The sequence below is a fragment of the Balaenoptera ricei genome, chromosome 5 (assembly GCF_028023285.1).
Source record: "Balaenoptera ricei isolate mBalRic1 chromosome 5, mBalRic1.hap2, whole genome shotgun sequence".
Lineage (NCBI taxonomy): Eukaryota > Metazoa > Chordata > Mammalia > Artiodactyla > Balaenopteridae > Balaenoptera > Balaenoptera ricei.
The window spans coordinates 71,203,954-71,230,739 of NC_082643.1; the positions used below are offsets into that span (position 1 = coordinate 71,203,954).

At 36.1% G+C, this 26,786-nt stretch overlaps 1 protein-coding gene across 1 annotated transcript in view; it reads left to right on the forward strand.

The window, feature by feature from the left end:
- The first annotated feature begins 1,581 nt into the window (after positions 1 to 1,581).
- Positions 1,582 to 26,786, forward strand: part of TXK (TXK tyrosine kinase) — a 53,813-nt gene continuing 28,608 nt past the window's right edge. Inside the window, exons 1-7 of the mRNA XM_059923057.1 lie at positions 1,582 to 1,646; positions 2,690 to 2,792; positions 3,496 to 3,701; positions 6,273 to 6,338; positions 11,019 to 11,073; positions 20,133 to 20,212; positions 21,148 to 21,275. Coding sequence (XP_059779040.1) covers positions 1,582 to 1,646; positions 2,690 to 2,792; positions 3,496 to 3,701; positions 6,273 to 6,338; positions 11,019 to 11,073; positions 20,133 to 20,212; positions 21,148 to 21,275 — 703 coding nt within the window. The remainder of the gene's footprint in view (positions 1,647 to 2,689; positions 2,793 to 3,495; positions 3,702 to 6,272; positions 6,339 to 11,018; positions 11,074 to 20,132; positions 20,213 to 21,147; positions 21,276 to 26,786) is intronic.

Consider the following 26,786-nt stretch of genomic DNA (forward strand, 5'->3'; position numbering starts at 1 on the left):
TCCTTCGGCCAAAGTGTCGGCAGAGGCAAGGGGGCACAAGGAATGAATGGTGACAGAAGGTATCTGTGATCAGCTTAGGACTCAGGACAGCTTAAGAGGTGGGAATTGTAGCAGCTATGTCCTATGTTACTCTTCTTTTCTCCTCGTTTCCTTCTCTACCTGACTTAAGAATCCTAATGGTGGTTAATGTACTAGGTTTCAGGTGGGAGTATGATCAAATTGACATCACCTGGTGATAATATGGTAGCTGATGGGACTCTATTTCATCCCTTGTTCTGGAGACATAGAGTGGATGCTGAGAGGTAGATTGTACTGGATGTCTTCTGCTTGTACCCCTCTTCCATGTTCCAGGACTTTAGAGAAAATATCTAATTTAATCTTCTCAACAACCCTATAATGATAATAGGTCTTCTTGATTACCCTCTTACTATTGATATATACCTGGCATTGTTCTGCGTGCTTTATATGAATTCATTCAATTAATCCTCATAGTAGCCTTACATGCCTAGTATCCTATTATTCCCATTTTACAGATGAGGAAACTTAAACACACAACAGTTAAGTAACTTGCCCAAACCCACAAAGTTGGAGATTAACCTCTGCCCCTTAAGGCTTCTCAAAGGGGGTAGGTATGATTATCTTGTTTTCACAGATAGGAAAACAAAGACTTAGAGAAGTAAAGGGACTTATCCCAGATATAGTCAGCGCCCTGCCCCCTACCCCCCCAACTAGAATTCATCCTTAGATCTTTCTAACCTCAAAGCTAATGCTCATGTCTAATGTACTCTGCTTCCTTAACAATGATTCATTTTCAGGGGTCAATATGAGAAAGTGCTGCTGTGAAATGCAGATTCTATGAACATAAAACAGCTTTTGATAAATTCAAAATTTATGGTTTGAAAAAGGCAAATGGTCTAACTTAAATAGAGATTAAACTTGACAGGAGAAGTGTAAGCATGACCCAGATTTACTAGATAGCTAGTGCTTTCTTTAAATATTCAGTTTATGTTTGGACCTAATCCACAGAAAATTTGAGAGCCAAAAAGGTATAAATGTATTTTGATACATAATATATAAAAATAAAATAAATATGTTAAATTATATTATTATATAATATATTAAGTATATTTATATTACTTTATGTAAATATATAAAATATATATTAAAATATTTTTGAAGAAATGCGATGGACCTAATTCAAAATCCCTGGTAACAGATTTCCTAGGAGAACATTGTTTCTGGAATCATGTTCTTTTGTATACTTGTCAACTGACATTAGCCCTGATCAAGGTAAAGAGGAATACAATGGTCATTTATCATTCACAGACTGAGGAAATGCATGAAACCAGACCCAGGAACAAGAGCCTGAGAAGGGAAACCACAGTGGCCGGGGTGCCAGTAACTTCTTTTTGTGTTAGTGACAGTTTTTCATCTACTAGTGAAGAAGGGCACGGTCAAGACTTTGCATATGCTTTGCAATACTTTCTGTCACCCGTACCCTCAGGGATTTCCTCCTTTGAACTAGCACCAGCAGCCTCCACTATCCAATATCACGGACTCACGGCTTTCTAACAGTTGAGAATGATCTGCTTTTCAGATAATACCATCCAGTCGATTTTCTGCTGTTGCTGTTCCGTGCAGAAGCGGTAAGTCTTCTTCCGAGGGCAACTTCTTGGAAATTAATTCATTCCTTTTCTTTATTGTCTGTCGAGTCTCCACGTCTCTTTGTATCTGCTGTTGCCTCTGCCTGGGAAACCCTACTCCCATTTTCTTCCTGTTGAATGGCCATTCATTTAAAGCTAGCTATAGGTCAAATGTCAGGTCTGTGATGCTTCCTTGATCCTCTTGGATTTAGTTGCTCCTTCCATTGTGTTCCCAGAGCACGCGGCTTGGTTCTTTATTTAATACTTATTTCATGTATGCTATTTGTATATCTGTGTTTCACTCTGTAATTTTTACCTTTTAAGGGCAAGAATCCTGTCTTGTTTATTTGAGTATCTCCCCGAAACTATCAGTGTATTTTACACTTTGGTGCCCAGCAAATGATGTATAAGGATAAAATCCAGCACACCATGATAATAATAATAAGAGCCAACATTTAATGGGAGTGTTCTACATGTCAGACTGTGCTAAGAAGTTTGCATATTTTAGCTCAAGTAACTCTCAAAACCACCTTTTTTTTTTTTTTTTACAATCCCCATTATACAGATGAGGAAATTGAGGCTTAGGTTAGATTGCTTACCCAAGGCCACACTGTGAAAATGGCAGATCTGGGATCTAAACTCATGTTCTTATCGCTACACCATGTCTACTTATAACAATAGATACCATCGAATGAGGTGATGCATATAAAATGATAAACACTGTGCCTGACAGAGTAAGATCTTCATTATCATGATTATAATTGTACGCCCTTAATATGCACCAGACTCCGTATTGGGCACATGATATGTGTTTTCTCAATTTTATTTCATAACAACTCTATACGCTCTTAGCATCTCTAGTTCCCAGATTTAAAAAAATGAAGTTCTGAGAGGTAGTACCTTGTCCAAGGAAATGGAGTTTGGAAGTCTTCTAAAAAAAAAACAATAGGAAGGAGATTTTTCTACTAGTTTGTGATAATCTAGTAGATTCATAGATAACTTAAGTACAAATAATCATTTGTAACATGATTATTTTTCAATGTCAGACAAGTGAGGACACAAATAAGCCTTAGCAAAGATGAAGAACTTTCAGAAAAATACACGCAGCGTCGCAGACCATGGTTCAGTGAATTGCCAAGTAACAAGCAAGTGAGTATCGTTTTGATGGGGGTGAAGGGGTAGAGGACGGTGGCATTTTTAGGGTCTGAGCCTCATGAGGTACCGTTTGCTGCCATGCCCAGAACCTAGTATCGTGGTTGGCACATAATGAGTTCTCAGTAAACATTTAGTGAATCGATGTCCTAGAAGAAAGTGAAAGACAAAAACCAACCAACCAACCAACAAACAAAAACAGTTAAAATAGACTACTCTGCTATATTTTGGCAGAACTGAAATTGGGAAAAAATGTATTCTGGCTACTGCCATTTTGAGGCCAGGATTAATTTTCAGTTCAGTGGCGGAGAATCAGTTTTCTTGGGAAGTGTGATAAGCCCGAACACAAGCTTACAGCACACGAAAGGGAAGAGCGGTTTTTCTTTTTCCAGGAGAGAAAAATCCTTGAAGTGAAACTATTAAGGAGGAAATAAAATTTTAAGAATTGTGACATGAAAAAAATTCAGTGCAATGCTGGCAAGAGAATTGGTGATCTTGAGAATTTACAAAATGTTGAGTGTGTTGCTGGATCTGGAAGTTGTTCTATAGTTAGTCATTTCCTACGTTTATCCCACCTGGGCTTCTGCTTTGGTGCAGCTGGCTGGGAGAAGTGAGGGGGCAGGCAAATATGCTCTATCCCAATTCTTTTTTAGTACAGATCACTAAAACAATAGCACGACTCACTCTTTAGTTTTTACAGTCCAACAGGGGCCGAGTGCAGCCATCAAAACGCAAGCCGCTGCCTCCCCTCCCAGCCTCTGAGTTTGCTGAAGAGAAGATCCAAGTCAAGGCACTGTATGATTTCCTGCCCAGAGAGCCCTGTGATTTAGCCTTAAAGAGAGCAGAGGAATACCTGATCTTGGAGAAGTGTAATCCTCACTGGTGGAAGGCAAGAGACCGCTTGGGGTAAGACTGATGGCTTAGTCTTTACCAAATCTCTCATCTATCATTCTCTGAAGACTTCTGAAGCATGACATAGACTCCGTTTAGTGGCTCATTTAATCCAGGTTTATAATTCTTCCTCGTAAATGAAACAGAAGCTGTTCCCACACCTCCCCATCTGTATGAAAGAGCATTATAGCACCATGATTTCAGGCAGACTCTCCAAACTAGGTACATGTGGCTTTATATCCTGATGTTGCCGTGTACTGTTGTGTGTCCTTGGGCAAGTCACTTACCCTCTCTGTTTCCCTCCCTCCCTCCCTCCCTCCTTTCCTTCATTTCTCTCTTTCTTCTCAGTTATAATTGACATATAACATTATATTAGTCTTAAGTATACAACATAATGATTCAATATTTGTATATATTATGAAATACTCACTACAAGTCTAGTTAACATTCATCACCATACATAGTTACAGATTTTTTTTCTTGTGATGGGAACTTTTACGAACTTTTATTTATTCTCTTAGCAACTTTCAAACGTGCAATATGGTACTATTAACTACAGTCACCATTCTATACATTATATCCCCGAGACATATTTATTCTGTAATGGGAGTTTTATACCTTCTGATCCCCTTCACCCACTTCACCCCCACCCACCCCTGCTTCTGGCAACTGCCAATCTGTTCTTTCTATCTATGAGCTTGTTTGTTTGTTTCTTCAATTTTTCATTTTTAAAAAGAGTTCACATGTAAGTGAGACCATATAGTATTTGTCTTTGTCTGACTTACTTCACTTGGCATAGTGCTCTCCAGGTCCGTCCATGTTGTTGTAAATGACAAGATTTTCTTCTTTTTATGGCTGAATAATATTCCTTTGTAGAGATATATACCACATTTTCTTTATCCACTCATCCATCAGTGGATACTTAGGTTGTTTCCACATCTTGGCTATTGTAAATAGTGCTGCAATGAACATGGGGGTGCGTATATCTTTTTGAGTTAGTGTTTTCATTTTCTTCAGACAAATACCTAGAAGCAGAATTGCTGGATCATATGGTAGTTCTATTTTTAATGAATTTTTGTTTCTTTATTTGTAAAATGGGAATGATAGTTCCTACCATACAAGTTCTTATTCTAATTTATGCTTTCTTTGGCAATTTGAATTTTTTTCCTGTTAAGCTCTAAGACAGAAACAGAGACAGTATCTTATTCATTTTCATATTTCTACAATGACTAGTTTTGGAAGTAAACATTGCAGTAGTTTCTGAATTAAATTGGAAAGAAAAAAGACCCTGGGATGCAATAAGACTTCTTTGTGTCAGTTGCAATAGATTACTAATAAGGCCAGACTGGAGTCCTGGGTAGAGAAGAATTCTGAGGAGTATGTGAGCTTTCTGGGAGAGAATGCTGGCATTGATTTCTGATCCTTGTCAAGATTTGGAGATTATAAGTGTCTAAGCATCAGAAGTACATACATACCTCTTTATTTATATTTTCCTGATGATTTGGCTGTGTTACCAGCTCTTGATTGAGTCTCAACATGTGATGGAGACTTTTCAGTGGGAAAAGAGGTATGATGTCCCAGTGATGACAGTAAGTTAGTAGGTTCAGGGCTGTGTAATTAGCTACTGCTGCAGGTGGCCTATTGGCATGACTCAGACTTAAAGAGAAACAACAACAATTTTTAACTTCAAAGTTAATAACTGAATATAGTTTTTTTTTTTTAGTATTCAAACATGATAAATAGTACCCAAATTCTGCTTTGCCACACCTCCAAACCCAGTCTCTTTCCCAAAAGGAAGCACCATTATTCATTTAGTGAGTACTTGTCCAGATCATTCTCAATGCACTCTCATGCACATATTGAAACATATGGTATTACTTGCAGATATAATTTACCTAAATCTGACCATACTTTATACATTGCTCTGCAACTTGCTTGTATTCCTCAATAACATGTCTTGGAGATCTTTTCATAATTTTAAATTTCAGATTTCATTGGCGAAGGTATAGGAAAAGAGAAACCCCTCCCCTGCCGATGAGTGTATAAATTGGTACATTTCCCTTCAACAGCAATTTACTGTATCTACTGAAAGATGCACATACTCCGTGACCCAGCAGTTTCCCTGCTTGGTATCTGTCTTAGAGAAATACTTTTACTTGTACACAAGAAGGCTTGTTCAAGTATTTCTTTCCAGCTTTGCTGTAATAGGGGCATGGCTAAACTAGAATATCTATTCTGTGGAATACTCTGTGGCAATTAAAAAGAATTAAGTCAATATCTTTGTAATTGGTATGTTTTTAATCTAGTCACTATGATGTCCCAGTGATCACATAAGTACACCTTTTCCTCTTTGCAAAGATTTTTGTCAGAAAACGTCTTAAACTATTCACGTTATAAGTCAGAAACTTAGTATTTATCATGCAGAGATTTTAGTTGAAATGAAAAAACTTTTCTTTCTTCTTTCAACAATTTAATTAGTCAAATGAATTTGATTTTCCCCTGCATCCTTGAGGTTTTTAAAAGGATTTTTGCCACAATAATGCCACAGATGTGCCAAGCATTTTGATTTTTGCTTTATCTTTGTAGGAATGAAGGCTTAATTCCAAGCAACTATGTGACTGAAAACAAACCAACCAACTTAGAAATATATGAGTAAGTGTCCTCCAAAGTATGTCCTATGGTTAATCTGTGAAAATTATGTACATTTGGGCAGCTTATAAGTATACATAGCGTTTTTGTTCTGTAAGACCAAAGTAAGGAAAAGAAAGTAACACGGTTGGCAGCTTTAGCCTAAGAGATCTTTGACCCTTATAATGGTTGATGCAGAAACTTCTTCTTCTTAAAATCACTTTTGTTTTGTACGGCCAATTGAAAAAATTTTTAACAATGACAATGTGAAACCAAACACTCGTCTTGCACTTGTTTTAATGCATGTCCTAAATGGAAAAGTTATTATTTTAAAAATGGGGACTTCCCTGCCGGTCCAGTGGTTAAGACTCTGCACTTACACTGCAAGGGGCATGGGTTCGATCCCTGGTCAGGGTACTAAGATCCCTCATGCCATGCAGCGTGGCCAAAAAATTTTAAAAAATTAAAAATGGCATTAATTGTGCATAAATGAAATTAGACTTACTATATAGACACATTACTGTATTTGGCTCATGTTTTGAAATGTTTTAGATATCAAGATGAGAAGTTGGCTAATGTTGTAGTTTGGAAGAACTTTTGGTACGTTACTAGAGTTCTGCTTAGAAATACATTCTTGTTACCCTTATAGGTTTAGAAGATGGAAATCTTAGCAATCACTCTGCAGATCATTCTGCCCCTCATTCTGCAGATCAGAAACTAAGGTTGAGATGTTAAATTTATTTATTTTTATTTATTTTTGGCTGCATTGGGTCTTTGTTGCTGCGCGAGGGCTTTCTCTAGTTGCAGGGAGGGAGGGAGCGGGCTACTCTTCGTTGTGCACGGGCTTCTCACTGCGGTGGCTTCTCTTGTTACAGAGCACGGCTTCTAGGCCCGCGGGCTTCAGTAGTTGTGGCACGCGGCCTCTAGAGCGCAGGCTCAGTGGTTGTGGTGCAGGGGCCCAGTTGCTCCGTGGTATGTGGGATCTTCCTGGACCAGGGCTCAAACCCGTCTTGAACTGTGAAATGAACAGGGAAGGCATTTACAGTTTGGTCCACCTTGCCTAGTATTACAGGTGTACCACATTCATAGATACTTCAGTCCTCCAGTCAATTTATTTGTTCAGTCTTTTCTATTGTGCACTTAGGATGTACCAGATGTTAGCTGTTCCAGGCCTTGGAAACACAATATAGAATACACAGAAGCAGTCCCTGCCTTTGCGCAACTTACAGCTTCATGGGAAAATAGACATTAAACAACCCCGAATTCACAAATAAATATATCATTTTAAATTGTGATATTATGAAGGAACAGTATGGGGCACAGGGAGAGGGAAGGGGATATAATTTAAATGAGTGTGTTGGGTGGGGAAGACCTTTCTGAGGAAGTGACTTTAATGCCTAAAGGGGGCAGGAGGGAGTTAGGGGCCGAGGGGAGAAGGAATGCTGTGTCCACATGGGCTTCTGACATTTCGGGGGAACCTTTATTCAGAGAAATATTTATGGCTACTTTGGTTTGAAATTAATATCCAAATTATCAACATTACAACGTAAAACGCTGGTTTTCAGTAAGCCTTCAGATTTAACTTGTAAGTCTTGATATACTACGCATAAGTCTAAAAAAATTAAGAACAATCACCTTAATTCATACTCAACATACGAAATGTCTTTAAACAATCCATCCTATTTATAAGCTCAGTTAATTAAATTTCTGGGACCATCTAACTTGCATTGATAAACTGAATAAATTCAGTTTTCTTTTTAAGTATTGTACTTCACATGCCTGACAGGGCAAATTTGCAATTGTAATAGCCCTTTATAAGTCCTTACATGATCCTGGAAGTGTAATAAGTTAAACAGATATATGTGGTAAATCGAATTCTCTTAACCATATGAATGTTATTTTAAAAATTGGTTAAATTCCCTCAAACTTCAAATAACAAGTTTAAGATTAATTATAAATTTTAAATCAAAGACAAAAACCTGATATGCCAGATTCTCTTAAAATTATAGATATTTTAAATAGCAAACATTGATTATCCTGAGCTGTGGAAATATGAGTCTGATTTATCTAATTGTCTCTACACTGAGTGCTTAACCTTCTCAGGGTTAGAAAGTCACTAAGTGAAGCAGATTCACTAAGTGAAGTGCTTAACCTTCTCAGATCTAATAGGGTTTCTAGGGCTAAAACTCAAGACCACAATACTGTTACTTATTGATCAGAAATCTAAGACTGGCACATGGGAGGCTTACATATATATAAGATGGTTGTACTCAACCACAGTTGGACGTACTGTGAGTCTAATCCTGGTGAGCTTGAGCCAGGATTTTTTTTAATATGTCAATAGAAGGCCCACCACAATCCTGTGTATTGGGGCTTCCATTGAAATCATTCAATATTAGTTTTTAAAAAAATTTTTTTAAATGTATTTACTATTTACTTATTTTTGGCTGCGTTGGGTCTTCATTGCTGTGCGTGGGCTTTCTCTAGTTGCGGCGAGCGGGGGCTGCTCTTCGTTGTGGTGCACAGCCTTCTCATTGCGGTGGTTTCTCTTGTTGCAGAGCAGGGGCTCTAGGTGTGTGGGCTTCAGCAGTTGTGGCTCACAGGCTGTAGAGCACAGGCTCAGTTGTGGCACACGGACTTAGTTGCTCCACAGCATGTGGGATCTTCCCAGACCAGGGCTCGAACCTGTGTCCCCCTGCATTGGCATGTGGATTCTTAACCACTGCGCCACCAGGGAAGCCCCTCAATATTAGTTTTATAATCAGTGTTGTCTCAGTAAAGGAGTTACAGCCTTACCTATTTGAAAAAAGCAAAACAGAACAAAAACTCTTCTAACTTTTACCAACTGATTTAAAGAGATGAAATTCTGAAATACCATGCTCCCACCTCCTCTAAATTGCATTCATCCTATCTTTTCCTGCCTTACATATATCATTATAATAATGCAGATGGAATTCTGCATTATTTTAAAGGGTCTTAAATTCATCATATACTTCTATCTGGCTATTTTGTTACTACTTTGAAGTCATTCTAAGTATGACTTCCACATGGATGGATTTTTAATTTATATTTAGTCAAAATTAATATATTTATTTTATTTATCACTATAATAAATAAGTACAAAGCAACAAAATTAACACCAACACGACAGCAGGTAAAAAACATTATTTAGAAAAAAATCAATTTATGTTAATCTCTCCCCTTTTGAGTATCATTATGCAGTCTTGGCTTTTTACAGCTTCAGTTATTTCAGTGAGCTATAATCATCATTTTCCTTTTAGCACCCATATTTCAGAACTTAGCCAGTGGGGGGCCCATTAAATTGGTTCCCTGTGTCTTTAATTCTGCCTCATTTATTTTGAAAGAATTTCTTCTTTCTACAGCAAGAGGTCTCAGACTCATCTTGAAATTCCCTTCCACAATATGAATAGTCATTAAAAAGTACTGAATGATATGCACGGTTTAACATCACAGTTACTCTTGTTTCCAGTAGCAGTAAGTAGTCATATAGTCATATTACTTTGATTAGAATCATCTGTAATCATCCCCTATTCTCTGTGGTTCATCTTTTTAAAAGACTGTTTTCAATTTGAGGGCATTAGTGTTTAAAGAACCTGACCCTTCTAATTTAGTGGCAACTTTCTACTATTGAAGGTTAGGGGAAGTCCACATGATACAGGTTCCATCCTCCAAGGCAGGTATGAGTTTCAATCAGCCACCTTTGGGCTCCCCCCACTTGACTTAATGCATCGTTATATATGCACTCTTCCTTCCACTGTCCACAAAAATATTATTTCTGGGAATGTTAGGTTAACTCCTTTTTAAAATCTTGTTTTGAAATGAAAGCTTTTCCATTTTTCTGTCTCTCTCCTTTGTTCTACCGTTTCCTCTCTCTTTCCTGTACCACATTTGCCTACTGATTGTGTTGTTATACCAAACCATATGTTTAAATTACAGTGTTACTTAATTATGATTACTGTGTGTAGCTCTGGTATTTTAAAGTCATTTAATGATGGGTTCATGCAGAGATAACAGCAAGGTCGGAGGCGGAAAAGGGCTTGGTGAGTTTGAGCCAGGAAAGATTCCCAGTGTGGCCCAAGCTTAGTGAGCGAGGGGAGAAGGAGGAGCTCGATGAGACCCGTGAGGGAGTGGGGCAGGATGATTTGTATATTGGTTCTGTTTACTCTATCAAACCACTGACTTTACCGCAAGGTAACAAACTTAGGAGAGTCAAATAAGTTAGTATGAGTTTTAAGTTCGGAAAGGTAACATAACACATATGTAAGCATGTAAACAAGATGTTCCTCAGGGGAAAGAAATGGCTATTTTTTAGTTTGTTTAACCAAAGCTCCATAAGGTGTTAATTGAAGATGATGACTTCCTAACCACATACCTTTTATGGAAATTTTCAGGAGGTTAAATCATTCAAAATTATATCATAAGTGTGTGTCAGAAAGTTGAATTGAGATGTGATAGAATAAGTGAGATCTTGGCTTGCAATCAATAAAACTGTATTAAACTAACTGACACATTACAGTACGTTATTGTTTATCTGAGTTAAAAATCACTCTGTTTTCTAAAATCAGTTCTGGAGAAAGTTTTTTAAAAATGAAGGAAATGGAGCAGCTTGGGTTTTTTTGTTTTTTTTTTTTCTGGAAAGAAATGGAATATAACATTTAAAAATTATTTTTATTACTTTTACAGGTGGTACCATAGAAATATCACCAGAAATCAGGCAGAACGTCTTTTGAGACAAGAGGTAATTCAATTTATTTGTGAATATTTTCAAAATTTCTGTGAGAGGCACATTATAAAGACTTTACCCAACTAAAAAGTTGTATTACTTGCTGGTTTTGTTTTTTTAGTTCTAAAATATTGTTACAACTTCATCTCTACTACACATTTTCTATGTCGTAGCCTAGATATCTTTGTATCAAATCCTGTTTTTCATTGATTTTCACCATAATTTCAGAAATGTCTTCCTCCTGAAATGATTTCAGCTCTAACATACTAAAAATCCTTCATTCACTCTGAAGTGCATTCTGCCAGAAGGGTCTCTGTTTGAATTGCCTGTATACCTTAGCATCAATGACAATACAATATATAGTCTGCCCTCCTGAGCTTAGCTTAGACTCATGAAAAACACAGATATAGAAAAATACACGGGGCTGCACTTTTGTTCTTTGGGAACAAAAGGAAGAGTGGAGTAGCCAAAATATCAAACTCAGATCAAAACTGCTCATCTAGGTCAAAACAAAACAAAACTGCGTATAGTTTAAATTTCCAACTGACGGTAAATATCAACTGTGGGTAAATGTACAGTCAGAACTAGAAAGTAAGTAAGAAGTATATGTGTCATTATGACCTGATGTCGGATGTTGAGGAAATCTAGAAATATGAGCGAGAAAGAATCAGTTCTGTATCTCAAAACTCAGTGCCAGTAATGGCTCAGGACACAGGGATGGTCCAGTTAGTAGCTGGGGGATAGGCTGAGCACGAGGGACACAGACCAGCCTCAGGTGGTGGTGGGGACAGAGGCTGGAGGTCTGGCCTGGCCTCACTGGCTGCGAGGAAATGGAGCATGGCAGCAAATGCAATATCTGCCTGGCATGGTGACATTATACATTAGTGGGTGCAGAATGGACAAAGAAGATGTGATGACAGGCAGGCAGAAGTGGAGAAGGAAAGTCGACAAGTAGGTCCACAGTAAGCAAGCTGGTCACAGGTAATATGGCCCGAATCTCTGGGCTGGGCAGGTTCTACGTGAGGTTCTACATCTGAGAGGAAACCAGAACAGGGCAAGTGTCTGACCTCCCTACAAAGGCTAGAATGGGGAATTTTGTAGCAAACCTTCCCATACCCACAACCCAGATATCGTAAATATCAATAGTAACATTTGGTCATAACATTCTTTAACAAAGTAAGACATTACAGATACAGTTAAAGCCCACCCCTCCCTCAGTTTTCTGGTCCTCCCTCACTCGGCAGAGGCAACCACAGTAGAAGGGTGTGTTCCCATTTTGTCCATGTGTTTAATTTTTATCATATATGTGTGCATAGACAACCTATAGTGTTATTTTATGTGTTTTAACATTTGACATCAAGGGGATCATACGTGTGTTGATTTTTAAATTAAACATTATATTTTCAATTTAATTCATATGGGTACACATGGATCAAACACATTCCTTTAACTGCTGTATAATATTTCATGATATGAGTATATAAAAATGTATCCATTTCACTATAGATAAACATCCAAATCATTTCTAATTTTTTAATATTACAAACAGTGCCGCAAAGAACTTCCTTGTCTATGTCATTTTGTACACAAGGTCAAGGGGTTCTTTCAGTTACACCCCAAAATGAAACCATCTGGTCAGAGGGTGTGTGCAGATTTAACATTACTAGATACTGTGTATTCAAATCATGATTCAAAGTACTTGTACTAATTTATACTCTTACAGGGAATGAGTAAAACTGGTTCCCTACATTCTTGCCAACAGCTGGTAGTTTTACACTTTTTTTTTTCTAATTCATTGAAAGAGAAATTTTATATATTTTTTAAAATGTGCATTTCCTTGGTAAACAGTTTGACTGAGTAACTTTTCATGTGTCTTTTGGCCAGTTGTACTGCCTCTGCTGTTACATGCCTGTTAATATCCTTTGTTCATTTTTCTATAGTGTGTTTGCTTTTCTTATACTGATCAATACATATTTTTAAAATATATTCTGAATACCAATCTTTTGGCAGTTATGTGTTACAACTATATTTTTTTGGTTTCTGGCTTTCTATAAAACTTTAGTCTGTTTTCATATACAGAATTTTTTAAATGTTAATGTCAAATTTCTCAATATTTTCCTTTATGATCTCTGCTTTTTGTTTTATTTATTTTAAGAGAGTCCTCTCTCTCCCGAAGTAATAAAGGAATTTTATATTTTTCTTTAAATGTTTTAAAGATGTGCTTTTCACATTTAGATCTTTAATCTGTCTGAAGAGTGTGTGTGATATTTTAAATATATACATATTTTTTCTCTATATCTTAAAATATTTTTGTAATTTACATATTTTCTAATTTTTATTTTTAAAAATATGCCTGGTTTAAATCCTATTTGGTTATGAGGCATTTAAAATATATATTGCTGGTTTGGGTTTCCTAATATTTTATTTAGCATTTGTCCTATTAAGTTCAAAGATAGCCTGGCTTCTAATTTTCTGTTCTCTTTGTCTGGTTTTAGTATAAAAGTTATACTAGCATCATAAAATGAGTTGGGATGTGGGGTTTTTATCTCTTTTTCCAATCTCTGGAATTGTTATATTAGATAGAAGTTATTTGTTTCCTGAAGGTTAGATATATCTTTTGTAAAATAGTCTGGCAAGCTGCATTTTCAAACAGATAGATGTCTGATTACAATTTAATTTCCTTTTCTGTTTGCATTTTTTTTGGGATTTAATTTATATTTACCTAAGGAATTGCCTATTTTATATTTATTTTCAAATTTATTGCATAAATTACTTATAAAAGTATCTTATAATTTTATTAATTTCATATTTCAGTAGTCAATAAATTTTTATACTTCAAAAATCAAAAGGAAGGACTTTGAATTTTCTTTCATCCTTGTTTCCAACCCATCAATTTCCCTCCCCATAGACGAACTACTATTATTAGTTTGTTTTGTGTCCTTTCACAGATATTTACTACATATACAAGCAAGTACTATATATCAATATTTTCTTGTGTTATTTTTACGCAAACGGTAACATAATTATTATACTTTTCTGTACATTACTTTTTTTTCACTTGATAGTATATTTTAGGAATCTTTCCACATCAGTACATAAAGTGTCCTCATTCATTTTACACCTGCACAGTACTTCTTAGCATGCATGTGTCACAATTTATTTTTTTTTAATTAATTAATTTATTTATTTATTTTTGGCTGCGTTGGGTCTTCGTTGGGGTGTGCGGGCTTCTCGTTGCGGTGGCTTCTCTTGTTGCGGAGCACGGGCTCTAGGTGTGCGGGCTTCAGCAGTTGTGGCACGCGGGATCAGTAGTTGTGGCACGCGGGCTCTAGAGCCTACGCTCAGCAGTCGTGGCACTCGGGCTTAGTTACTCCACGGCATGTGGGATCTTCCCAGACCAGGGCTCGAACCCGTGTCCCCTTCATTGGCAGGTGGATTCTTAACCACTGCGCCACCAGGGAAGTCCCTGTCACAATTTATTTAACTGATCCTTCATCATAGAAATTTAAGTAGTATATACTTCTTTACTATTAAACAGTCCTGCCGTAGGTAACCAACACATTTGTCTTCTTTCCATTTATGTGAGAATATTTGTAGGATAAATCACCAAAGGTGGAAATTCTGGGTCAAAGAGAATGCACACATCCAATTTTGTGAGATATCACAATGCCCTCTATAAGAGTTGTATCAATTTATATATCTGTCTTACATTTAGACATGTAAGAGAGTGCTTATTTTCCCACAACCTCTTCAGCAAGCGTTTTAATGAAACATTTGGAACTTTGCTCTCTGACATCTCATCTTAGTGTGGATTTAATTTGCTTTTCTCTTATTCTGGGAATGTTAAGCAGTTTTTTCTATATTAAAGTCTATACATTTGTATTCCCTTTTCTGTAGCTGTCCATATCCTTTGCAAAATTTTCTGTGGGTTTTTTTGATGCTTCCCTCACAATTTGTAGGACCTAGGTAACTATATTGAGGAAATTAACTCTTTGTGATATGTGGCAATACTTTCTCCAATTTTTGCTTTGTCTTTTTTTTTTTTTTTTGCCATGAATAGTATTTGAATTTTTAAGACAAATTTTTATAAGACTTCAGGGTTGGTGTCAGGTTAGAATTGCCTTGTCCACTCCAAGGTTATAAAAAAAAAATTCCCATGTTTCTTGACTACTTTAGTGGCTTTATTTTTTATGTATACATGTTTGATCCATTTGTAATTTTCCCTGTTATCATGGGGTTTGGATCCAAGTTAATTTTTTTCTTTACCAAGTGTCCTTCTTGTCTGCATTGATTTGAGATGCCACTTTCATCATTAGCACAAAAAACTATGTCTGGACTTACTACATGGTTTCATTGATCAGCCTGTCTATTCATGTTCTGCCATTATAATGTTTTAAACACTGAAGCTTTCTCTGGTGTGGCTAGCCTCCATTCTTCTTTTTTAGAAACATTCTGGAGATACATATTTTGTCCATATGAACTTCAGAATTACTTTGCCTCATTTAAAAAACTTTCCTGTTGGTTGCATTAAATTTACAGATTAATTTAGAGAAAATTGTTCATGCATTACAGATCAGTGGGGTTTAGGGACCATTTATTTCAGGACCCATATATTAATTATTCATATAGAAAAAATTAAAATTAGATCCCTACATCAAGCAAAAATAGATCTTAGATGGATTTAAGACCTAATAAGAAAAAGCAAATACTTTTGTATTTTTCAGGAGCATTTTAAGGTTTTCTTCATTTAGCCCTTGCACATGGATTTTTAAGTTTATTTTAAGGTATTTTATCTTTTTGTTGCTATTATAAATGGGCTTATCTTGTTATTTTTACTTTTGAAAGCTCTTGATTTCTGTGAATTAGTTTGTAACTGATGACTTAGATGAATTAAAAAATTTTTTGTAGTATTTTTTCAGGTAATTCTCTTGGGTTTCAGGTATGTAATCTTATCAGCAACAAACAGTGATTATTTCAACCCTCTTTTACAATTTTAAATCAGTGTTGCTAATTTCTGCCTCATTTAATTGCACTGGCTAGTATCTCAGAACAGAATTAAATACCAGGGCTGACAATGGGTATTTCTTTTTTCCTGGTTTTAGTTAGAATGATTTCTACGTAAAACATCATGTTGGACTTGGGACTAAAGTAAATAAGGGCTATTGTGTTAAAGAAGTACACATATATTCCCATTTTATAAAAAATAAGAAAATCCTGATAATATAAGTTGAAATTGTCAAATGCTTCTTCAACATCTATGGAGTTGTTCATGAGATTTTTCTCCTTGGATCTATTAAACGATGAATCATATTACTAAAATCCCTAATATTAAATTACTTGTGCATTCTTGTATGTAATCCCTCTTGGTCATGGTGTATTATTCTTTTATTGTGCTACTGGATTCAGTTTGTTAACATTTAGTTAGGATTTTTGCATTGATATAAGTGAAGACTGGTTAGTTGTTTTCCCTTTTGTACACAATCTTTGCTGTGTTGTTGGTATGGATGTTAAACCACTTTGTTTAATTTAGAAGTTTTTCTTCTTTCATATGCTCTGGAATTATTTAATTGATCTGTCTATCATTTCTTTAAGATTTAGTAACATCACAATGTGTAACTATGATGCTTTTTAATGTTGTAGCTCTTTTAAAACCTTATCCGCATTTCAATTCAATTGGTCCAGTAAGATTTCTAGCTTTTCTGGAATCAATTTTGATAAATTTTATGTTTTGCTAGCTAATTACCCATTTTATTCAAGTTTTCAAATGTATTTAATAGAGTCAAGAAGATTCTTTAATTTTTTTCTGGATCCTTGTGACTTATTTTTTAATAGATTCCCCCCATTATTTATTGATTAGGTTAAGTAGTAGTTTATCTATTTTATCGTTTTTCCCTAGACAACCAGACTTTGAATTTAATTACTTGCTGTATTATATTTTTGTTTTTATAATTTATTATTTTCTGCTTTTGTCTTTATTCTTTTTTTTCATAATAATGCAATTGACAAGGAAATTTAGTTATTTCTGAGATATACATTTTAAAGTAATAACTAGAATTATGACTTATAACGTTATACCAGAACATATAAGATTTTTAGAAATTTCATGTAATGTCTGAAACATTTATATTAACATATTTCCATACAAATAACCCAAAGAAAGTTTAGTATTAGTTGTTGTTTTTTGTTGTTTGTTTTTTTGTACTGCAGGTTCTTATCAGTCATCAATTTTATACACATCAGTGTATACATGTGAATCCCAATCGCCCAATTCAGCACACCACCATTCCCACCCCACCGCGGTTTTCCCCCCTTGGTGTCCATACGTTTGTTCTCTACATCTGTGTCTCAACTTCTGCCCTGCAAACCAGTTCATCTGTACCATTTTTCTAGGTTCCACATACATGCGTTAATATACGATGTTTGTTTTTCTCTTTCTGACTTACTTCACTCTGTATGACAGTCTCTAGATCTTTTCTTCTACTTTACTTGGATTTATTTTATAATTCTTAACATAACTTCTTGAGTTGGATCTGTTTATTTTGTAGTCCTTTCAATTATTGATATAAATAATGAGACTGTGAATTTATTTCTGAGTATTGCCTGACCTGTATAACAGAGGTCCTGATATGTAGTGTTTCCTTATCAATTTCTAGATTTTTTCATTTTTATTTGAATTTCCTTTCTTAATTGAAATATGGTTGACATACAATATTGTATTAGTTTCAGGTGTACTGCATAGTGATTTAATATTTGCATACATTATGAAATGATCACTGTTAAGTCACCATCTGTCCCTTTACAAAGTTATTACAGTATTATTGACCGTATTTCTTATGTTGTATATTACATCCCTGTGGCTTATTTATTTTATGACTGGAGGTTTGTAATGCAGTCCTCTTCACCTATTTCATGCCCCCTCCAAACCCCCTTCCATCTGGCAACCACCCATTTGTTCTCTGTATCTATGAGTCTGTTTTTCTTTTGTTGGCTTGTTTGCTTTGTTTTTTAGATTCCACATATAGGTGAGATCATATGGTGTTTGTCCTCCTCTGTCTGGCTTATTTCACTTAGCATAACACCCTCTAGGTCCACCCATGTCACAAATCACAAGATTTCATTCTTTTTTTTAATGGCTAAGTAATATTCCATTGTATATATATATATATACCACATCTTCTTTATCCATTCATCTGTTGATGGACACTTAGGTTGCTTCCATATCTTGGCTATTGCAAATAGTGCTGCTATGAACATTGGTGTGCATATATCTTTTCAAACTAGTGCTTTCGTTTTCTTTGGGTAAATATCCAGAAGTAGAATTGCTGAATCATATGGTAGTTCTATTTTAAATTTTTTGAGGAATCTTCATACTATTTTCCATAGTGGCTGCACCAATTTATAATTCCACCAATAGTACACAAGTGTTCTCTTTTCTCCACATCCTTGCCAACACTTGTTATTGTCTTTTTGATGACAGCCATTCTGACAGGTGTGAGGTGATATCTCATTGTGGTTTTGATTTGCATTTTCCTGATGATTAGTGATGTTGAGCATCTTTTCATGGGTCTGTTGTATATCTTCTTTGGAAAAATGTCTATTCAGGTCCTCTGCCCATTTTCAAATAGAATTGTTTGTTTTTTGACGTTGAGTTGTATGAGTTCTTTGTGTATTTTAGACAGTAACCCCTCTTCAGATATATCTTTTGTAAACATCTACTCCCATTCAGTAGGCTGCCTTTTCATTTTGTTGATAGTTTCCTTCACTGTGCAGAAGCTTTTTAGTTTAACGTAGTCCTATTTGTTTATTTTTGCTTTTGTTTCCCTTGCCTGAGGAGACAAATCCAAAAAAATGTTGTTAAGACCGATGTCAAAGAGCATACTGCCTGTGTTTTCTTCTAGGACTTTTATGGTTTCAGGTCTTACATTTAAGTCTTTAATCCATTTTGAGTTTATTCTGGTATGTGGTGTGAGAAAGTAGCCTAGTTTGATTCTTTTGCATGTAGCTGTCCAGTTTTCCCATTGCAATTTATTGAAATGGCTGTCTTTTTCCCATTGTATATTCTTGTCTTTTTTGTCACAGATTATTTGACCATATAAGTGTGGGTTTATTTCTGGGCTCTCTATTCTTTTCTATTGGTTAAAAAATTTGACCAGAAAATGAGGCTTGTTTCTTGGTAAGAATCTGGAAGGAGAAGGAGAAGATGTATTATGTTCATCTTGAGGAGTCACATCATGCTGTTTGGATTGTGCAGTTCTCAAGCAACCCACCAGCACTTGATAAGTGTAAACTTTCACGGGTTTGCCAAGATTCTGAGATATTTTCCTCTTCATGAGTGTAAGCACACTTAATAAGGGGAGAACTTTTTTTACGGTATCAAACTAAGCCAAACAGTCCAAACTTTAAGCTTATTTGAAAGCAATTTTCAGCTTTAGTGGAGTTTCCCAAAGAATGTCAGTGGGGATCCAATTGATAATGTACCGTCAAACTTAGTATAATATTCTTCCCTCCTGCCATTTCTCTTTCTGCCTCTCCTGTATCCCTAGAGCAAGCAGAATGGCTGTCCTTGCTCTTCTCTCCAGACTCTCCCAAGTCTATTCTCTTTCCATCCATATCATGAACTCTGGTCTCTCTTCCCATTCCTCATCTTCCCAGATGTATTCCTCCCTGCCTCCTTCACCCCCACTTACCATGTTGTTTCTTTTCCTCTAAAGAACAATCCTGTCAGTCTGTCTTGGAGTTCTTATTCATCAGCTATTTTTATCTATTATCTTGATCAGTAGAACAAAAATAACTAAATGGTGGGGCACAAGGTTGTCAAATGCAGAATTCTTAGAAAAATCAGGAGCAAAGTTTTAAAATACTCACGCATTGCAAATTCTTGTCCCCATTATATTTTATTTTATAGGTATGACATTTAAGTCTATAAAAGGTTTAAGAGATAAGATTGTGTGTACTTGTAAAAACAGTATCATCCTTTTACAGTAAGTCAGTATAGCTTTGGTTTTCATTATTGAGATGTTTGTCTTTCTTCCTAATAAGGAATAAACTTGTACAATGAATGAATTGTTTTGCAGTCTAAAGAAGGTGCATTTGTTGTCAGAGATTCAAGACATTTGGGATCCTACACCATTTCTGTGTTTATAAGAGCTGGGAGGTAAGCAGTTGTGTTTTTGGTCTCTCTGGAAATAGCAATCCCTGGGGCAGTCATTGTTATGGAGACACCATCACATAGAGAATGTGAGAGCCTAACATAGAAAATTGCTGGCCTGGAAGTTGGGACAACTAATTGGTTCAAATTTTATCCCCTAACAAGCTCTGCGTATGACATTGGATAAGTTACTTAAACTCTCTCGTCCCCTTTTCTCAAGCATCAAGTGAGGAGATTTGATTAGTTGTAGCAGACACTGCTGGTGCCATTCTCTCCTCACCTTGGTTTACCCCAGGGTTACCCTGCAGAGAGCTCTCTTGTACTCAGAAAGCTTCCTGTTTCTTTCTGCCCGAGGATGTTCTCTGGCGGTGGGTTCTTGTGGTCCCCAGGGGTGGATTGGAAGTACCTGAGAGTTAGCTTCCTAGGAGTGACCCTCCATCCGTGCGGAGTGGAGGATCAGCCCTTCAGCTCCTTTGCACTTTAGTGGGAAGACTCTGAGGTGTGTTCCACAGTCTCTCATCGCTTCCTAGAGGGATTAAGCCCCAGCTGCCCATAGCAGACCCGCTCATCAATACACCCGATACTGGTTTTCCTCCCTTCTTTGTCTCACATCTCTCACAGTGCATTCGTTCATTCATTGAACTGATACTTGATTCAATAAATGCTCATAAGTGTCCATTACGAGCTGTACGTTTTAGGACACTAGACTTGTCACCTAGACAACTTTCGCTGAAGTTATGTTTGAATCTAAGACCCCAGTACCATAGCTGAGGAATTTTCCTGGGATGGGGAGACACCTGTTTAATTTAATCCTATCTGCTCTTCAGTGTGTAGTGTTACTAGGATACGAGTTTTAGAGGTGGAGTCCTGTTGCTTAATGATTGACTTGGTTCCAAAGTGGTCTTTTGCTTGTTTATGAACTCACATTTTACTGATTGTAGAAGTATGGAGGCTACCATCAAACATTATCAGATTAAAAGGAATGACTCAGGACAGTGGTACGTGGCTGAAAGACGCCTCTTTCAATCAATCCCTGAGTTGATCTGGTATCACCAGCACAATGCAGCTGGTAAGTCAGAAACTTCAGGCTGGGAGAGTTGGGGAGCCAGGCCCCAGAGAGGCAATGCATCTTTGGTCAGACACTTAACAGGAGCAAATATCCCTGTAGAAATGTTTAAGAGTTGAAATACAACCTGTCTTCTGTGCAATTCTCCTCCTCATTGATGCGTTTTTGTTTTTCTAGTCAGGGGGCAAGAGGTAGGTTGATTTTTTTACATTTCTGCCAGGTTAGAAAAATGATAGATGACAAAGAAGCAAAAGGCCATTTAGTCATTATGCATTTGTTCTTGAAATTTACATAGAGCTAAATGTAATAAAATTTCAAATGTCCTAAAGACTCATGCTTCTTTCTCTTTGCCCCTATAAATTTGCTCTTAACTTTAGAAAGTTGTGATAGAAAATTACCCTTAAATATCTCATTCTCTGTTCTTTCTTGTATGGAAAACAGAAAATGTTTTACACAGGACACAGCCTTACACAGTTACAATTTGACTTGAATATACCAGAGGCATATTTAACCCCCTTTCCCAGCTGTAATTTGCAATAATGGCTATTTTTGCAAACCTATCATCTATGGAAAGATATAGAATTCCAGAAATTTCCACCACAATTACAATCACAGCTCCGGTCTTCAGCCCTCATCCAACCTGTACTGGACTACTCTGAGCTCATGGGGGAAATCTCCTTACCTCAGCATTATAGAAATTGGAACCCACTGTAACTTTCATATTCTTTTGACTTCTTGACATGCAGTACTTTTTTTAGATTTTTCTCATGAAAAGTTGTGATGACCAAACAAATCCCTTTTGGAAAGCGGCCACTTTTCCATTACACTGGTTCTAAATATCAGGAATAAATCCAAGGGAGTTTTTTATTCACTTATGGAGTGAGTCCACCTGGATATTCCTGATGGTCACTGGGCGTTTGGTTAGAGAGGAAGTGACAACATGTCTGAGTGGGGCCAGTGAGGACATATTTGTGGCTAGGTTTCTATAGAAACCCTTAGAATCAGGAGTTTTCTTCTTCACACTCTTCTTTCCCCTTCCTTCAAAGAAAAAATTTAAGAAACGTGGTGGTGGTGGTGTCGTTAAAAAAAAATACCAAGGCGGATCAGGATGTGCTGACCTGAAAAGATGTTAGTGATAAGTTGCTTAGTAAAGAAAAAAAGGTGCAAAACAGTATATTTATAGTCTTACTTTTGAAAAGTAAATATACACATTCACACATACCTGCATACATAGAAAGATCCTGTTAAAGTTTAGGTAATAATTTTTAAACTAATAAGATTATAACAGACTACAAACTGTTAATGTTTACCTCTGGGGAATGAGACTGGGGGTAAGGGAGACTTATTTTCTGCTTTGTAGATTGCCCTAGGGTTTTAAAAAATTACAGTGTATATAAATTATTCTTATAATGTAAAAAATACCATGCAGATAACTTTTAAAATTAAAGCTAGATCAAACAATAAAAAAAAGAAAAACAGGGGTTGAGAACTTCTAACTATGGTGGCTGTTTATTAGGGAGAAAAGAAAGTAGAAAAGAGATAAGACAAAGAGAAAGAAGGATGATAAGAGGAAAGGCATGGGACTCAGAAATAGTTGATATTTACTGAAGACTTACTTTGGACCAGACCCTATTTGATGTATATTTATTTATTGCATCTTCAGAGAAATCCGGTGAGGTAGATGCTGTTGATGTCTCTATCTTACAGAAGAGGAAACTGAGGCATGAGTTGTGCTCAAGGTCACACCGTTAATAAGTATTTGCACTGAGATTTGAATTCACAGAAATCTTTGAAACCATTGGAGCCATAGAACCTACTGGCTCCAGAGTCTGTGTTTAATGACTGTCATCTCCTCCAGAAAGAGGCAACTTAGGTCACTGGAGGATCCAGTTTAGATGAAGCTGTAAATTGAAACCCATGACTATCCCATCTACTTTTTGACTTCTGATCAATTTAGCTCATGACAGTCCATCTCTTTACCAGAAGTAAGGACAATGCAAAGAGAGTGACAGACTTTTTTTTTTTTTTTTCTATCAGAGAGACAAACCATCACTAAACCACTGGTAGTAATTCACAGAATAAAAATATTTGGCAAACAAAAACTTTGAAGTTAGAGGAAGGTGTTAGGGTCTTAAGGAAATTCCTATTATGTTCTTTATTTTGATCATGTGTTATAGAGTCCCAACTTCATGAGGGCTCTAACCCCAACTAGGTCTTCAGAGTCACTGGTAAGCATCCTTTCCTGTTTTCTGTTCAAACTTTTTTTTTTTTTTTTTTCACACACACACACACACACTGTATTTTATTTTTACAAGAGATAAATAGACTGACACCAAGCATTGTACATGGATGACCACAACAAAAGCAACAATGATTGCAATTACCAAACATGAAACACACTCATACTATGTCATAATATTGACATTCAGTCCAGTAATCCTCCACTGTAACAGCTCCTTTACTTTGCAGTGAAAATTGATTTGTATATTCTTTGCCTCTGAGTCCTTGTGGGATTTTTTTTTTTTTAATTCAGACAGAAAGTCACAAAAATTATACTCATCCTCATCAGTTCACTCAGTCCCATGTAATTAATTTTTTTTTCATCTTGATCTTTTGTTAGCACTTTTATGAGTTCATCAGTTTTTCATTAGAGTTCTGAAAATGCTTATTCATTCAGTTCAGCAGTACAGTCAGTTACCAGAAACCTGTACTTGTCAGAGTCTTTTCCATGACTTTCTTGAAGATGAAACCCTTTTATAGGAAGATATTTGCAAAATCATCAGAGTACACCCAGAACTGTCTGTAAATGACAAAAGACTTAAAAATGACCACGGTTAAAGATTTGATGAAAGTTCATAATAATGCAGTTGACAGGAAAATTAGTTATTTCTGAGATATACATTTTAAAGTAATAACTAGGATTATTACTTATAACGTTATACCAGAACATACAAGATTTTTAGAAATTTCATGTAATGTCTGAAACATTTATATTAACATATTTCCATACATATTTCCATACAAATACAAATATAAGATTTTTAGAAATTTCATGTAATGTCTGAAACATTTATATTAACATATTTCCATACAAATAGCCCAATGAAAGTTTAGTATTAGTTGTTTTGTTTGTTTTTTTATACTGCAGGTTCTTATTAGGCATCAATTTTATACACATCAGTGTATACATTTCAATCCCAATCGCCCAATTCAGCACACCACCATCCCCACCCCACCGCAGTTTTCCCCCCTTGGTGTCCATATGTTCATTCTCTACATCTGTGTCTCAACTTCTGCTCTGCAAACTGGCTCATCTGTACCATTTTTCTAGGTTCCACATACATGCATTAATATACGATATTTGTTTTTCTCTTTCTGACTTACTTCACTCTGTATGACAGTCTCTAGATCCATCCACATTTCAACAAATGACTCAATTTCGTTCCTTTTTATGGCTGAGTAATATTCCATTGTATATATGGACCACATCTTCTTTATCCATTCGTCTGTTGATGGGCATTTAGGTTGCTTCCACGACCTGGCTATTGTAAATAGTGCTGCAATGAACATTCGGGTGCATGTGTCTTTTTGAATTACGGTTTTCTCTGGGTATATGCCCAGTAGTGGGATTGCTGGGTCATATGGTAATTCTATTTTTAGTTTTTTAAGGAACCTCCATATTGTTCTCCATAGTGGCTGTATCAATTTACATTCCCACCAACAGTGCAAGAGGGTTCCCTTTTCTCCACACCCTCTCCAGCATTTGTTGTTTGTAGATTTTCTGATGATGCCCATTCTAACAGGAGTGAGGTGATACCTCATTGTAGTTTTGATTTGCATTTCTCTAATAATTAGTGATATTGAGCATCTTTTCATGTGCTTCGTGGCCGTCTGTATGTCTTCTTTGGAGAAATGTCTATTTAGGTCTTCTGCCCATTTTTGGATTGGGGTGTTTGTTTCTTTAATATTGAGCTGAATGAGCTGTTTATATATTTTGGAGATTAATCCTTTGGCCGTTGATTCATTTGCAATTATTTTCTCCCATTCTAAGGGTTGTCTTTTCGTCTTGTTTATGGTTTCCTTTGCTGTGCAAAAGCTTTGAAGTTTCATTAGGTCCCACTTGTTTATTTTTGTTTTTATTTCCATTACTCTAGGAGGTGGATCAAAAAAGATCTTGCTGTGATTTATGTCAAAGAGTGTTCTTCCTATGTTTTCCTCTAAGAGTTTTATAGTGTCCAGTCTTATATTTAGGTCTCTAATCCATTTTGAGTTTATTTTTGTGTATGGTGTTAGGGAGTATTCTAATTTCATTCTTTTACATGTAGCTGTCCAGTTTTCCCAGCACCACTTATTGAAGAGACTGTCTTTTCTCCATTGTATATCTTTGCCTCCTTTGTCATAGATTAGTTGACCATAGGTGCGTGGGTTAATCTCTGGGCTTTCTATCTTGTTCCATTGATCTATGTTTCTGTTTTTGTGCCAGTACCATATTGTCTTGATTACTGTAGCTTTGTAGTATAGTCTGAAGTCAGGGAGTCTGATTCCTCCAGCTCCGCTTTTTTGCCTCAAGACTGCTTTGGCTCTTCGGGGTCTTTTGTGTCTCCATACAAATTTTAAGATGATTTGTTCTAGCTCCGTAAAAAATGCCATTGGTAATTTGATAGGGATTGCATTGAATCTGTAGATTGCTTTGGGTAGTATAGTCATTTTCACAATGTTGATTCTTCCAATCCAAGAACATGGTATATCTCTCCATCTGTTGGTATCATCTTTAATTTCTTTCATCAGTGTCTTATAGTTTTCTGCATGCAGGTCTTTTGTCTCCCTAGGTAGGTTTATTCCTAGGTATTTTATTCTTTTTGTTGCAGTGGTAAATGGGAGTGTTTCCATAATTTCTCTTTCAGATTTTTCATCATTAGTGTATAGGAATGCAAGAGATTTCTGTGCATTAATTTTGTATCCTGCAACTTTACCATATTCATTAATTAGCTCTAGCAGTTTTCTGGTGGCAGTTTTAGGATTCTCTATGTATAGTATCATGTTATGTGCAAACAGTGACAGTTTTACTTCTTCTTTTCCAATTTGTATTCCTTTTATTTCTTTTTCTTCTCTGATTGCCATGGCTAGGACTTCCAGAACTATGTTGAATAATAGTGGTGAGAGTGGACATCCTTGTCTTGTTCCTGATCTTAGAGGAAATACTTTCAGTTTTTCACCATTGAGAATGATGTTTGCTGTGGGTTTGTCATATATGGCCTTTATTATGTTGAGGTAGGTTCCCTCTATGCCCACTTTCTGGAGAGTTTTTATCAGAAATGGGTATTGAATTTTGTCAAAAGCTTTTTCTGCATCTATTGAGATGATCATATGGTTTTTATTCTTCAATTTGTTAATATGGTGTATCACATTGATTGATTTGCGTATATTGAAGAATCCTTGCATCACTGGGATAAATCCCACTTGATCGTGGTGTATGATCCTTTTAATGTGTTGTTGGATTCTGTTTGCTAGTAT